Below are 14,950 nucleotides of genomic sequence, written 5' to 3' on the forward strand. Positions count from 1 at the left end.
ACTATATAGGGCATTGAACTGTTGTATTACTACAAATACTACTACTTATACTAGTACTAGTATTACCTGTGTCTTATGGCTTTACAGTACTGTAGTTATAACACCATATAATACTGTAGTATTAACTAATGATTGACATAAACACAATGGTTATAACCCACCTGAGTCTTGTGGGTGTTGACGAGAGAGGGGGCGGTGGCCACCATGGAGCTGCTACGAGGGCGGGGCAGGGGCGGGACCAGTGGCTCCGGCGGGCGTTCCGGGCGCTCCTCCAGGATCTGACGCAGGCGCTGCAGGTAGAACATGAGGGCCCAGTGCACCCCCTCCTCCGTCCAGTGGGGCTGCAGCAGGCAGCGCAGGACTGCCACGTCAAAGTAGGTGGCGTAGCGGGCACGCTGGGCCAGGGAGACGGAGATCCCTGCCGGGGCAGAGGTCCTGGGGGAGACAAGGTACAGGGAGAGAGGGAGAGGGAGAGAGGGAGGAGAGGGGGAGACAAGGTACAGGGAGAGGGGGAGAGAGGGAGGGGGAGACAAGGTACAGGGAGAGGGGAGGGGGAGAGAGGGAGTTGGAGGGGGAGACAAGGTACAGGGAGAGAGGGAGGGGGAGACAAGGTACAGGGAGAGAGGGAGGGGGAGAGAGGGAGGGGAGGGGGAGACAAGGTACAGGGAGAGGGGGAGGGGGAGAGAGGGAGGGGGAGACAAGGTACAGGGAGAGAGGGAGGGGGAGAGAGGGGGGAGGAGTTAGTGACATGAATCTGTAAAGCCCTTTTTATATAAGCAGTTATCACAATGTGCCTTACAGTAACCCGGCCTGGACAAGGCCTAGACCCGGCCTTTTGCGAATAATTGTTAAAGGCAGGACTTGTAAGCAGCCTAACTGAGCTCAAATGATCAAATCAGCACCTCTAAAAAAAAACTAGATTGATGTCTGATATTATGTTCTAGCTCTGCAAAGAACAATCTGTAAATCTCTGACTAAATCGCTTGCATCTGCCTCAAATGCAATTACCAGTCCCCATCATTTCCAGCCCCGTTCATCAGTTACAGTGCATTCTGAATTTATTCAGACCCCTTGACCACATTTTGTTACATTACAGCCATATTCTAAAATTGATTTAATCGTTTTTTTACCTAATCAATCTAAACACAATACCCCTTAATGACAAAGCAAAAACAGGGTTTTAGAAATGTTTGCAAATGTATAAAAAATAAAACGTGGAAATATAAACACACACACACACACACACACACACACACACACACACACACACACACACACACACACACGGGCCTGTTAAGATGGAGATGTACGGTGAAATCTATTGTATAGAACAGAACAGGCTCTCGGCCGCTCTCCTCTGTCCCTTCCTCCCCCAGGGTTCCTCCAGGGCCAAGCAGCTTGGTACTCAAGCCTACCTGGAGTGTTCAGCGTTCACCTCAGAAAACAGTATCCACAGTGGCCCGTACGGCCGCTCTGTATTTGGGGAGTTTCTCCCATTGTTCTCTACAGATCCTCTCAAGCTCTGTCAGGTTGGATGGGGAGTGTCGCTGCACAGCTATTTTCAGGTCTCTCCAAAGATGTTCAATCAGGTTGAAGTCCGGGCTCTGACTGGGCCACTCAAGGACATTCGGAGACTTGTCCCGAAGCCACTGCCGCGTTGTCTTGGCTGTGTGCTTAGTGTCGTTGTCCAGTTGGAAGGTGAACCTTGGCCCCAGTCTGAGGTCCTGAGCACTCTGGAGACAGGTTTTCATCAAGGATCTCTACGTACTTTGCGCCGTTCATCTTTCCTTTGATCCTGACTAGTCTCCCACTCCCTGCCGCTGAAAAACATCCCCACAGCATGATGCCACCACCACCATGCTTCACTGTGGAGATGGTGCCAGGTTTCCTCCAGACGTGACACTCGGCATTGAAGCCAAACCCTTCAGGTTCTTGGTCACCTCCCTGACCAAGGCCCTTCTCCCCCGATTGCTCAGTTTGGCTGGGCGGTCAGGTCTAGGAAGCCTTGTTGGTTCCAAACTTCTTCCATTTAAGAATTGTTGGAGGCTACTGGCAGACACTTTTTTGGTACCCTCTCCCAGATCTGTGCCTCAACACAATCCTGTCTCGGAGCTCTACGGACAATTCCTTCGACCTCATGGCTTTGTTTTTTCTCTGACATGCACTGTCAACTGTGGGACCTTATATGGACAGGTGTGTGCCTTTCCAAATCATGTCCGATCAATTGAATTTACCACAGGGGGACTCCAATCAAGTTGTAGAAACATCTCAAGGATGATCAATGGAAACAGGATGCACCTGAGCTCAATTTCGAGTCTCAATAGCAAAAGGTCTGAATTCTTATGTAAATAAGGTATTTCAGTTTTTTATGCAAAAATGTCTAAAAACCAGTTTTCTTTCGCTTTGTCATCATGGAAAATTGTGAGAAGATTGATGAGGAAAATGATTTATTTAATTGATTTTAGAATAAGGCTGTAACGTAACAAAATGTGGAAAAGGGAAGGGGTCTGAATACTTTCCGAATGCACTGTAATACTACATCAACAGAAGACGTTAAACAACAAGGCCCTGTAGCATGTGTTAGCATATGCTAAACAACAAGGCCCTGTGGCATGTGTGAACGACAGGGCCCTGTAGAATGTGTTAAACAACAAGGCCCTGTAGCATGTGTTAAACAACAAGGCCCTGTAGCATGTGTTAAACAACAAGGCCCTGTAGCATGTGTTAAACAACAAGGCCGTGTAGCATGTGTTAAACAACAAGGCCCTGTAGCATATGCTAAACAACAAGGCCCTGTGGCATGTGTGAACGACAGGGCCCTGTAGAATGTGTTAAACAACAAGGCCCTGTAGAATGTGTTAAACAACAAGGCCCTGTAGAATGTGTTAAACAACAAGGCCCTGTAGCATGTGTTAAACAACAAGGCCCTGTAGCATGTGTTAAACAACAAGGCCGTGTAGCATGTGTTAAACAACAAGGCTCTGTAGCATGTTTTAAACAACAAGGCCCTGTAGCATGTGTTAAACAACAAGGCCCTGTAGCATGTGTTAAACAACAAGGCCCTGTAGAATGTGTTAAACAACAAGGCCCTGTAGCATGTGTTAAACAACAAGGCCCTGTAGCATGTGTTAAACAACAAGGCCGTGTAGCATGTTTTAAACAACAAGGCCCTGTAGCATGTGTTAAACAACAAGGCCCTGTAGCATGTGTTAAACAACAAGGCTCTGTAGCATGTGTTAAACAACAAGGCCCTGTAGCATGTGTTAAACAACAAGGCCCTGTAGCATGTGTTAAACAACAAGGCCCTGTAGCATGTGTTAAACAACAAGGCCCTGTAGCATGTGTTAAACAACAAGGCCCTGTAGAATATGTTAAACAACAAGGCCCTGTAGCATGTGTTAAACAACAAGGCCCTGTAGAATATGTTAAACAACAAGGCCCTGTAGCATGTGTTAAACAACAAGGCCCTGTAGCATGTGTTAAACAACAAGGCCCTGTAGCATGTGTTAAACAACAAGGCTCTGTAGCATGTGTTAAACAACAAGGCCCTGTAGCATGTGTTAAACAACAAGGCCCTGTAGCATGTGTTAAACAACAAGGCCCTGTAGCATGTGTTAAACAACAAGGCCCTGTAACATGTGTTAAACAACAAGGCCCTGTAGCATGTGTTAAACAACAAGGCCCTGTAGAATATGTTAAACAACAAGGCCCTGTAGCATGTGTTAAACAACAAGGCCCTGTAGAATATGTTAAACAACAAGGCCCTGTAGCATGTGTTAGCATATGCTAAACAACAAGGCCCTGTGGCATGTGTTAACAACAAGGCCTTTCAGCATGTGTTTCTGTGGAGATTTAGAGACTGGATATTCAGCCTACGTGAGCCCACTATCAATAAGAGTTTAGCTCAGCAGCAGAGATGAAGGTCACTGGCTGGTGGCTCATATTTATTATGTCACACTGTAGAAAAACATTTTACACTGAGACACAAAACTAGCTTTTCTTATTGGACATGCTCAGGGAGCCCCTCCTTGTTTCAATCTATTTTGGCTACGTTTGATGCCTTATGAATACAGCCCTGATGCATGGCAAAGAAGCCGATACACAGGGCTACACCGCACCACAACGATAGAATGAGATTTATACTGTAGTGAAAGCAGAGAGAGGGAGGGAGGGAGGGAGGGTAAAGCATTTCATCTTAGCTGTACTATTAAACTGAGTCGGGTTGAGACGGTCAATACTAGGAGAATCAATGTCAGAGTACAGGATGCGGGAGCAGTATCGTGTTACACTGTCTAACCGACACACGCACACTCAAAGCTTTCAGTTGGTGTTGTGGAGAGGTTGCTGTGGCGACTGAGTGACGTACATACACCGACCCCCAGGAGAGACACTGCCCAACCTGGACTCTCTCCATTGCAGAGATGCAGCAGCAGGGGTTGCCATGGAAACTGCATCAGCATCGCATCACAGTGGAAAGGAGGGATTGGAGTGCATGGCAACACCGGAGCTGTACGTCAGTGATATTAATCAGGGGAGAGAGCTTATTTTGATTCACAGCTGGAAGTCCTATAAACGTGAATCTCATGAAGAGAGATGGATCGTTTCACTCTGCTGTCACAATGCATTAAGGTGAGGATGGGACACATCTCTCTCATTCTCCATACCCAATATCCTCATTAAATCTACCAGGGGCGGACTGGCCATATGGCATTTCGGGCAAAAAAAAGATGGGCTGGTCGATTGTTAGCCCAGGGGGCCTTAAGGGGAAAAAAAATGGACCAATGTGGGGGCCTCAAGGAAAAAAATTGTCCGGTGTGTTAGAAATGACAGGGCCGATTTCTGGTCCAAGTCCGCCCCTGATGGAACCTATGATTGAATGTGTTGTATTACTGAATGCAAACACTATAGAGAACCTACTAAATTACTAGAGGGGTAATGTCATAAACCCTAAAAGTTCCAGCATGGGTTGAAAATGGCAGCCATATTGGACAGGGAGAAATCCAAACCAGTCTAATTGAAATGGCAGTAAAGGCATAATCCTGATTTTACTGATGGAGGAGAATAAAAGTAAGGCATGTGATATATCACAAATTGTGTAATAGAATTATTGTCAACCTAAAATATTGTTATATAATTATAAATACAGTTTATACAGGTTTTATACAAAGTTTATGTATATATAGCCTCTAAGATACAGTGGTGGGGGGAAAGTATTTGATCCCCTGCTGATTTTGTACATTTGCCCACTTACAAAGAAATGATCAGTCTATAATTTTAATGGTAGGTTTATTTGAACAGTGAGAGACAGAATAACAACAACAAAAAATCCAGAAAAACGCATGTCAAAAATTTTATAAAAGGATTTGCATTTTAATGAGGGAAATAAGTATTTGACCCCTCTGCAAAACATGACTTAGTACTTGGTGGCAAAACCCTTGTTGGCAATCACAGAGGTCAGACGTTTCTTGTAGTTGGCCACCAGGTTTGCACACATCTCAGGAGGGATTTTGTGCCACTTCTCTTTGCAGATCTTCTCCAAGTCATTAAGGTTTCGAGGCTTACGTTTGGCAACTCGAACCTTCAGCTCCCTCCAGATTTTCTATGGGATTAAGGTCTGGAGACTGGCTAGGCCACTCCAGGACCTTAATGTGCTTCTTCTTAAGCCACTCCTTTGTTGCCTTGGCCGTGTGTTTGGGTCATTGTCATGCTGGAATGCCCATCCACGACCCATTTTCAATGCCCTGGCTGAGGGAAGGATGTTCTCACCCAAGATTTGACAGTACATGGCCCCGTCAAATGATGCGGTGAAGTTGTCCTGTCCCCTTAGCAGAAAAACACCCCCAAAGCATAATGTTTCCACCTCCATGTTTGACGGTGGAGATGGTGTTGTTGGGGTCATAGGCAGCATTCCTCCTCCTCCAAACACGGCGAGTTGAGTTGATGCCAAAGAGCTCCATTTTGGTCTCATCTGACCACAACACTTTCACCAGTTGTCCTCTGAATCATTCAGATGTTCATTGGCAAACTTCAGACGAGCCGGTATATGTATTCTTGAGCAGGGGGACCTTGCGGGCGCTGCAGGATTTAAGTCCTTCACGGCGTAGTGTGTTACCAATTGTTTTCTTGGTGACTATAGTCCCAGCTGCCTTGAGATCATTGACAAGATCCTCCTGTGTAGTTCTGGGCTGATTCCTCACCGTTCTCATGATCATTGCAACTCCACGAGGTGAGATCTTGCATGGAGCCCCAGGCCGAGGGATATTGACAGTTCTTTTGTGATTCTTCCATTTGCGAATAATCGCACCAAATGTTGTCACCTTCTCACCAAGCTGCTTGGCGATGGTCTTGTAGCCCATTCCAGCCTTGTGTAGGTCTACAATCTAGTCCCTGATATCCTTGGAGAGCTCTTTGGTCTTGGCCATGGTGGAGAGTTTGGAATCTGATTGATTGCTTCTGTGGACAGGTGTCTTTTTTACAGGTAACAAGCTGCGGTTAGGAACACTCCCTTTAAGAGTGTGCTCCTAATCTCAGCTCGTTACCTGTATAAAAGACACCTGGGAGCCAGAAATCTTTCTGAATGAGAGGGGGTCAAATACTTATTTCCCTCATTAAAATGCAAATCAATTCATAACATTTTTGACATGCGTTTTTCTGGATATTTTTGTTGTTATTCTGTCTCTCACTGTTCAAATAAACCTACCATTAAAATTACAGACTGATCCTTTCTTTATCAGTGGGCAAACGTACAAAATCAGCAGGGGATCAAATACTTTTTTCCCCCACTGTATATGTTAACAGACCATAAATGTCTAAATGTTTCCTTTCTTGGAAAGCTGTGAGTGCTATTATATGGTACAATATCAGAACTTGTTGTATTTACAACTTGTCTAAGTCCTATCATCAACTGATTTCAGCCACTGCCTGGCTGTGGATTGACTGCATTGTTTGAATGAAATGTTGGCATGTTGGCATTTAATTTGAAACATTCATGGAATCATTCCTCTAAAACTGTCTGGCCATCTAGCTAACAAACATACAGTGTAGATCAATTCTTCACATTCATTATTTAACACAATATCTTATCACAGCACTGGCAAACCATGGTTGAACAACTCCCTGACCAAAATGGCTGACCTTTATCCCATCATAAGAAGGTTCATGACAATTCTAGTATTCTAATTTCTAATTCCATGGCATACTTGAGTGATAATGTCAGAGAAGCCGGTGTTTGGAGGATATATTAGCATGGGTGTTATTAGGCCCGAGACGTGACCCAGTCGTTAAGTATTTTTGTTTTGTATCTATGGACGCGACCCAGTTCGTTCGATCTAAATGTTCTATTGCCATACTGGCTGGCAACGTTCTTATCCCTTGCTTGCTAGCTAAACAACTATGGCTAATTTACAGTCAGGTCAAACATTGCAGTCAGAACAACAGAAAAGTAGCTGGATTTGCATTTCTTTAAGCTGTTTTCTACTAAATTTATTTGGATACATTCATAAGAATGAGCTAATGATGCGCGATTTCTTCCGGCATAGAACATGTGCTCTCTTGTCAGGACACTGTTGTTCAGGGAAGCTAGCCAACAACACAGCTAACACAATCACTTCAGAGGAGCTAGCCAACAACACAGCTAACACAATCACTTCAGAGGAGCTAGCCAACAACACAGCTAACACAATCACTTAAAACTGAAGCTGGAAAAACTGCAAACTAGCTGCATTTAGTTTCATTTGACCTTTTTTCTATTTACATTTATTTGCGTATATCTCCATAAAAATTATGCCAGCTGATTCATGATTTCGACTAGTTGAGAAACGCTGCCTGCCTGTCTTTCTCGTCCCTTCTCAAGACCCCTACACGTTCATTACTATGAGACAGCTGGAGATGTCAGAGAGACAGACCGCAGGTTTTATACAAATCTCCGCTATTGAAAACCAATTGCTAGTCTATGCTTTTTACAGTGGAGATCATGTTTATACATTGTCTGGCTGGGCTGATGAGACAGTGGACTGCTCGGTCAGATGGAACAGAGTAAATAGGCATTTTAACATCATAGATTTAGCTGGTGGTAACTTGCGGAATAGACACCAGCTGGAATGCGCTTTTAACCAATCAGCATCCAGGATTAGACCAACCTGTTGTATAAACTCTTATATTCAACACTCACAGTTTTACCCTAAAACGAATTCATCATTAACTGGATGCATGCCAAATCATTTAAATCCAAATCGTTCTTCTTCCCCCTAAGCGGGCACAGATTGGGCAGTGGGTCTTAGGGTCAGGTTGGGCAGTGGGTCTGAGGGTCAGGTTGAGCAGTGGGTCTGAGGGTCAAATTGGGCAGTGGGTCTGAGGGTCAGCTTGGGCAGTGGGTCTGAGGGTCAGGTTGGGCAGTGGGTCTGAGGGTCAGCTTGGGCAGTGGGTCTGAGGGTCAGGTTGGGCATTGGATCTGAGGGTCAGCTTGGGCTGTGGGTCTGAGGGTCAGGTTGGGCAGTGGGTCTGAGGGTCAGCTTGGGCAGTGGGTCTGAGGGTCAGGTTGGGCAGTGGGTCTGAGGGTCAGCTTGGGCAGTGGGTCTGAGGGTCAGGTTGGGCAGTGGGTCTGAGGGTCAGGTTGGGCAGTGGGTCTGAGGGTCAGGTTGGGCAGTGGGTCTGAGGGTCAGCTTGGGCAGTGGGTCTGAGGGTCAGCTTGGGCAGTGGGTCTGAGGGTCAGGTTGGGCAGTGGGTCTGAGGGTCAGGTTGGGCAGTGGGTCTGAGGGTCAGGTTGGGCAGTGGGTCTGAGGGTCAGCTTGGGCAGTGGGTCTGAGGGTCAGGTTGGGCAGTGGGTCTGAGGGTCAGCTTGGGCAGTGGGTCTGAGGGTCAGGTTGGGCAGTGGGTCTGAGGGTCAGCTTGGGCAGTGGGTCTGAGGGTCAGGTTGGGCAGTGGGTCTGAGGGTCAGCTTGGGCAGTGGGTCTGAGGGTCAGGTTGGGCAGTGGGTCTGAGGGTCAGGTTGGGCAGTGGGCAGATCGATGTCTATCCATTATGTGCCTGCCTGATGCTCTGGGCCAAGGTACAGAGAGTTGGAGACTGGAAGTGCCAGCATCAGACATGCACACATACACACACATACATTGGCAGTGCCAGCATCAGACATGCACCATGTTAGTTTAGCATCATTACCCTGGGTAAAGTGTCTCATTGGTAAGAGCAGGCAGACAAGGAGAGACAGATCTGTTTCAGTCTCTGGTGTCTGCCTGGGAGGCTGAGAGGAACAAGTTGTAACTCATTATACTGATCATAATACACAAGGGATGGAGTGGAACCTCTGAATGAGCACTCGTGTGTGTGTGTGTGCATATGTGCGTGTGTGTGTATGCATGCGTGTGCTGTGAGCTACTGAGCCATACTAAGCTATGAGGAACAGGTGATGCTGCAGGCCACATTATATAACATTAAACTAGATGAATGCAGCCAGTTTGTTCTTTCTAGACTACTATAAGGTCAACATGTACTAATCCTGTATAAATGTAACGTTACAGTCAGTCAGGCTACTATGATGAACAGCAATGCCTTCATCTTCATACAATATCATATGCATGAGATATGACAGTTCCATTAAAGGGGCAATCTGGGATTCAAACAACAAATACAGTGGCAAGAAAAAGTATGTGAACCCTTTGGAATTATCTGGATTTCTGCATAAATTGGTCATAAAATCAGATCTGATCTTCATCTAAGTCACAACAACAGACAAACACAGTCTGCTTAAACTAATAACATACTAATTATTGTATTTTTCTTGTCTATATTGAATCCATAATTTAAACATTCACAGTGTACAGTGAGGGAAAAAAGTATTTGATCCCCTGCTGATTTTGTACATTTGCCCACTGACAAAGAAATGATCAGTGTAACAGCCGTCGAAGGGAGAAGACCAAGGCGCAGCGTGTTGAGTGCTCATCATGTATTTATTGTACTGAGAACACATAAACAAAGAAACAAAAACGACAGCCAAACACTTCTGTCAGGTAAGCAACACTAAACAGAAATTAACCACCCACAAAACCCAAAGGAAAACGGGCTGCCTAAGTATGGCTCCCAATCAGAGACAACGATATACAGCTGTCCCTGATTGAGAACCATACCCGGCCAAAACAAAGAAATACAAAACATAGAAAAAAGGACATAGAATGCCCACCCTAGTCACACCCTGGCCTAACCAAAATAGAGAACAAAAACCTCTCTATGGCCAGGGCGTGACAGTACCCTCCCCAAAGGTGAGGACTCCGGCCGCAAAACCTGACTCTAAAGGGGAGAGTCCGGGTGGGCCTTCCTTACGGCGGCGGCTCTGGTGCGGGACGTGGACCCCGCTCCACCTTCGGCTTGGCCCACTTAGGTGGCGCCTCTGGAGTGGGGACCCTCGCCGCTGACCCCGGACTGGGGACCCTCGCAGCGGGCCCCGGACAGGAGGGCGACTCTGGCAGCTCCGGACTGGCGGGCGACTCTGGCAGCTCCGGACAGGCGGGCGACTCTGGCAGCTCCGGACAGGCGGGCGACTCTGGCAGCTCCGGACAGGCGGGCGACTCTGGCAGCTCCGGACAGGCGGGCGACTCTGGCAGCTCTGGCAGCTCCGGACAGGGAATGCGCACTGGAGGCCTGATGCGTGGGACTGGCTTTGGAGGTGCCAGACTGGTAACACGCACCTCAGGGCTAGTGCAAGGAGCAGGAACAGGACGTACTGGACTGGGCAGGCGCACTGGAGGCCTGATGCGTGGGACTGGCTTTGGAGGCGCCAGATGAGTAACACGCACCTCAGGGCTAGTGCGAGGAGCAGGAACAGGACGTACTGGGCTATGGAGGCGTACCGGAGATCTGAAGCTCAGGGCTGGCACACACCGTCCTGGCTGGATGGTCACTATAGCCCGGCACGGGCGGAGCGCTGCCACAGGGCGAACTGGGCTGTGCTGGGGAATGATGGCTGCCTTGCGTAGAGCAGGCGCAGGGTAGGCTGGACCTAGGAGATACACTGGTGGCCAGATGTGCTGCGCCGGCGCACTTCTCCCTGGCTGAGTGCCAACTCTAGCACGGCAACGCTGAGGAGCCCGTATCGACCGCACCGGGCTATAGCTGCGCACTGGTGACACAGTGCGTAACTCAGCATAACAGGGTGCCTGCTTGATCCGTCGCTCCCCATAATAAGCATGGGGAGTTGGCTCAGGTCTCCAACCTGACTTACCCCAACTCCCCGTGTGCCCTATCCCCAAAAAATCTTTGGGGCTGCCTCTCAGGCTCCTGTAGCTGACTTGCCTGTTCCTCCCAGTATCGCCGTTCCGCCTTCGCTGCCTCGATCTCCCACTGTGGGCGGCGATACTCCCCAGGCGTTGTCCAGGGTCCATTTCCGTCCAAAATTATCTCCCAAGTCCAGGAGTCCATAACCCTCTGTTCCTCCATACCACGCTGCTTGGTCTTCTTGTGGTGGATGGTTCTGTAACAGCCGTCAAAGGGAGTAGACCAAGGCGCAGCGTGTTGAGTGCTCATCGTGTATTTATTGTACTGAGAACACATAAACAGGGCATGACAATCAGTCTATAATTTTAATGGTAGGTTTATTTGAACAGTGAGAGACAGAATAACAAAACAAAAAATCCAGAAAAACGCATGTCAAAAATGTTGTAAATTGAATTGCATTTTAATGAGGGAAATAAGTATTTGACCCCCTCTGCAAAACATGACTTAGTACTTGGTGGCAAAACCCTTGTTAGAAATCACAGAGGTCAGACATTTCTTGTAGTTGGCCACCAGGTTTGCACACATCTCAGGAGGGATTTTGTCCCACTCCTCTTTGCAGATTTTCTCCAAGTCATTAAGGTTTCGAGGCTGACGTTTGGCAACTCGAACCTTCAGCTCCCTCCACAGATTTTCTATGGGATTAAGGTCTGGAGACTGGCTAGGCCACTCCAGGACCTTAATGTGCTTCTTCTTGAGCCACTCCTTTGTTGCCTTGGCCGTGTGTTTTGGGTCATTGTCATGCTGGAATACCCATCCACGACCCATTTTCAATGCCCTGGCTGAGGGAAGGAGGTTCTCACCCAAGATTTGACGGTACATGGCCCCATCCATCGTCCCTTTGATGCGGTGAAGTTGTCCTGTCCCCTTAGCAGAAAAACACCCCCAAAGCATAATGTTTCCACCTCCATGTTTGACGGTGGAGATGGTGTTCTTGGGGTCATAGGCAGCATTCCTCCTCCAAACACGGCGAGTTGAGTTGATGCCAAAAAGCTAAATTTTGGTCTCATCTGACCACAACACTTTCACCCAGTTGTCCTCTGAATCATTCAGATGTTCATTGGCAAACTTCAGATGGGCATGTATATGTGCTTTCTTGAGCAGGGGGACCTTGCGGGCGCTGCAGGATTTCAGTCCTTCACGGCGTAGTGTGTTACCAATTGTTTTCTTGGTGACTATGGTCCCAGCTGCCTTGAGATCATTGACAAGATCCTCCAGTGTAGTTCTGGGCTGATTCCTCACCGTTCTCATGATCATTGCAACTCCACGAGGTGAGATCTTGCATGGAGCCCCAGGCCGAGGGAGATTGACAGTTATTTTATGTTTCTTCCATTTGCGCATAATCGCACCAACTGTTGTCACCTTCTCACCAAGCTGCTTGGCGATGGTCTTGTAGCCCATTCCAGCCTTGTGTAGGTCTACGATCTTGTCCCTGATATCCTTGGAGAGCTCTTTGGTCTTGGCCATGGTGGAGAGTTTGGAATCTGATTGATTGATTGCTTCTGTGGACAGGTGTCTTTTATACAGGTAACAAACTGAGATTAGGAGCACTCCCATTAAGAGTGTGCTCCTAATCTCAGCTCATTAAATGTATAAAAGACACCTGGGAGCCAGAAATCTTTCTGATTGAGAGGGGGTCAAATACTTATTTCCCTCATTAAAATGCAAATCAATTTATAACATTTTTTACATGCGTTTTTCTGGATTTGTTTGTTGTTATTCTGTCTCTCACTGTTCAAATAAACCTACCATTAAAATTATAGACTGATCATTTCTTTGTCAGTGGGCAAACGTACAAAATCAGCAGGGGATCAAATACTTTTTTCCCTCACTGCCTAGCTAATGACTTCTCCAAAAGCTAATTGGAGTCAAGAGTCAGCTAACCTGGAGTCCAATCACTGATACGAGATTGGAGACTTGGTTAGTGGTGCCCTGCCCCATAAAAAATACTCACAAAATTAGAGTTTGCTATTCACAAGAAGCATTGCCTGATGTGAACCATGCCTTGAACAAAAGAGATCTCAAAAACCCACGATTAAGAATTGTTGACTTGCATAAAGCTGGAAAGGGTTACACATGTATCTCTAAAAGCTTTGATGTTCATCAGTATACGGTAAGACAAATTGTCTATAAATGGAGAAAGTTCAGCACTGTTCCTACTCTCCCTAGGAGTGTCCGTCCTGCAAAGATGACTGCAAGAGTACAGTGCAGAATGCTTAATGAGGTTAAGAAGAAACCTAGAGTGTCAGCTAAAGACAAAGAAATCTCTGGAAGATGCTAACATCTCTGTTTACGAGTCTACGATACGTAAAACACCAAACAAGAATTGTGTTCATGGGAGGACACCATGGAAGAAGCCACTGCTGTCCAAAAAAAAACATTGTGGCACGTCTGAAGTTCGCAAAAGTGCACCTGGATGTTCCACAGCGCTACTGGCAAAATATTCTGTGGACAGATGAAACTACAGTTGAGTTGTTTGGAAGGAACACACAACAATATGTGTGGAGAAAAAAAGGCAAAGCACACCATCATCAAAACCTCATCCCAACTGTAAAGTATGGTGGAGGAAGCATCATGGTTTGGGGCTGTTTTGCTGCCTCAGGGCCTGGACAGCTTGCTATCATCGATAGACAAATGAATTCCCAAGTCTATCAATACATTTTTCAGGAGAATGTAAGGCTATCTGTCTGTCAATTGAAGCTCAACAGAAGTTGGGTGATGCAACAGGACAACGACCCAAAACACAGAAGTAAATCAACAACAGAATGGCTTCAACAGAAGAAAATATGCCTTCTGGAGTGGCCCAGTCAGTCCTGACCTCAACCCGATTGAGATGCTGTGGCATGACCTCAAGAGAGCGGTTCACACCAGACATCCCAAGAATATTGCTGAACTGAAACAGTTTTGTAAAGAGGAATGGTCCAAAATTCCTCCTGACTGTTATGCAGGTCTGATCCGCAACTGCAGAAAACGTTTGGTTGAGGTTATTGCTGCCAAAGGATGGTCAACCTGTTATTAAAACTAAGGGTTCACATACTTTTCCCACCCTGCACTGTGAATGTTTACAAGATGTGTTCAATAAAGACATGAAAACGTATATTTGTTTGTGTATTATTAGTTTAAGCAGACTGTGTTTGTCTATTGTTGTGACTTAGATGAAGATCAGATAAAATTTTATGACCAATTTAAGTCCAGGTAATTCCAAAGGGTTCACATACTTTTTCTTGCCACTGTATCTGTACCAATCCCTTTAATGTTAGCTTACTGTTAACATTTTCCATGTATCATATGTCGTGTGTGTGTGTTTGTATGAACTGCACAGTTCATAACGGCTTACTTCTTCTTGGCGATCCCTTTGTCGAGTGGAGCCTGTCGCGTTGACGGCCCACCTCTCTCCACTGAGTTGCCGCGGCGACAGCTCTGCTCTCCAGGCCCGGGGGAGGATGAATCTGATTGGGCCGTTTCACAGACCACCTGGAAACCCTGCAGAGAGAGCAAATAAGATCCTGTCAGTCAAGAGGCTTCTAGTCTCTTCTAAAACCCAGCATTGGGATTTTTAAAAAACCTTTATTTAACTAGGCAAGTCAGTTAAGAACAAATTATTATTTACAATGACGGCCTACCCCGGTCAAACCCAGACAATGCTGAGCCAATTGTGCGATGTCCTACGGGACTCCCAATCATGGCT

The 14,950-nt window shown here is 46.6% G+C and overlaps 1 protein-coding gene across 1 annotated transcript in view; it reads right to left on the reverse strand.

Moving 5' to 3' along the window:
• LOC106574930 (unc-80 homolog, NALCN channel complex subunit) overlaps nt 1–14,950 on the reverse strand; it is a gene marked incomplete at its 3' end in the record, with an annotated part of 114,694 nt that overhangs the window by 93,537 nt on the left and 6,207 nt on the right. Inside the window, exons 7-8 of the mRNA XM_045696727.1 lie at nt 14,600–14,745; nt 162–435 (exon numbers count right to left, since the gene is read on the reverse strand). Of these exons, the coding sequence (XP_045552683.1) occupies nt 162–435; nt 14,600–14,745 (420 nt within the window). The remainder of the gene's footprint in view (nt 1–161; nt 436–14,599; nt 14,746–14,950) is intronic.

The sequence above is a fragment of the Salmo salar genome, chromosome ssa16 (assembly GCF_905237065.1).
Source record: "Salmo salar chromosome ssa16, Ssal_v3.1, whole genome shotgun sequence".
Taxonomy (NCBI): domain Eukaryota; kingdom Metazoa; phylum Chordata; class Actinopteri; order Salmoniformes; family Salmonidae; genus Salmo; species Salmo salar.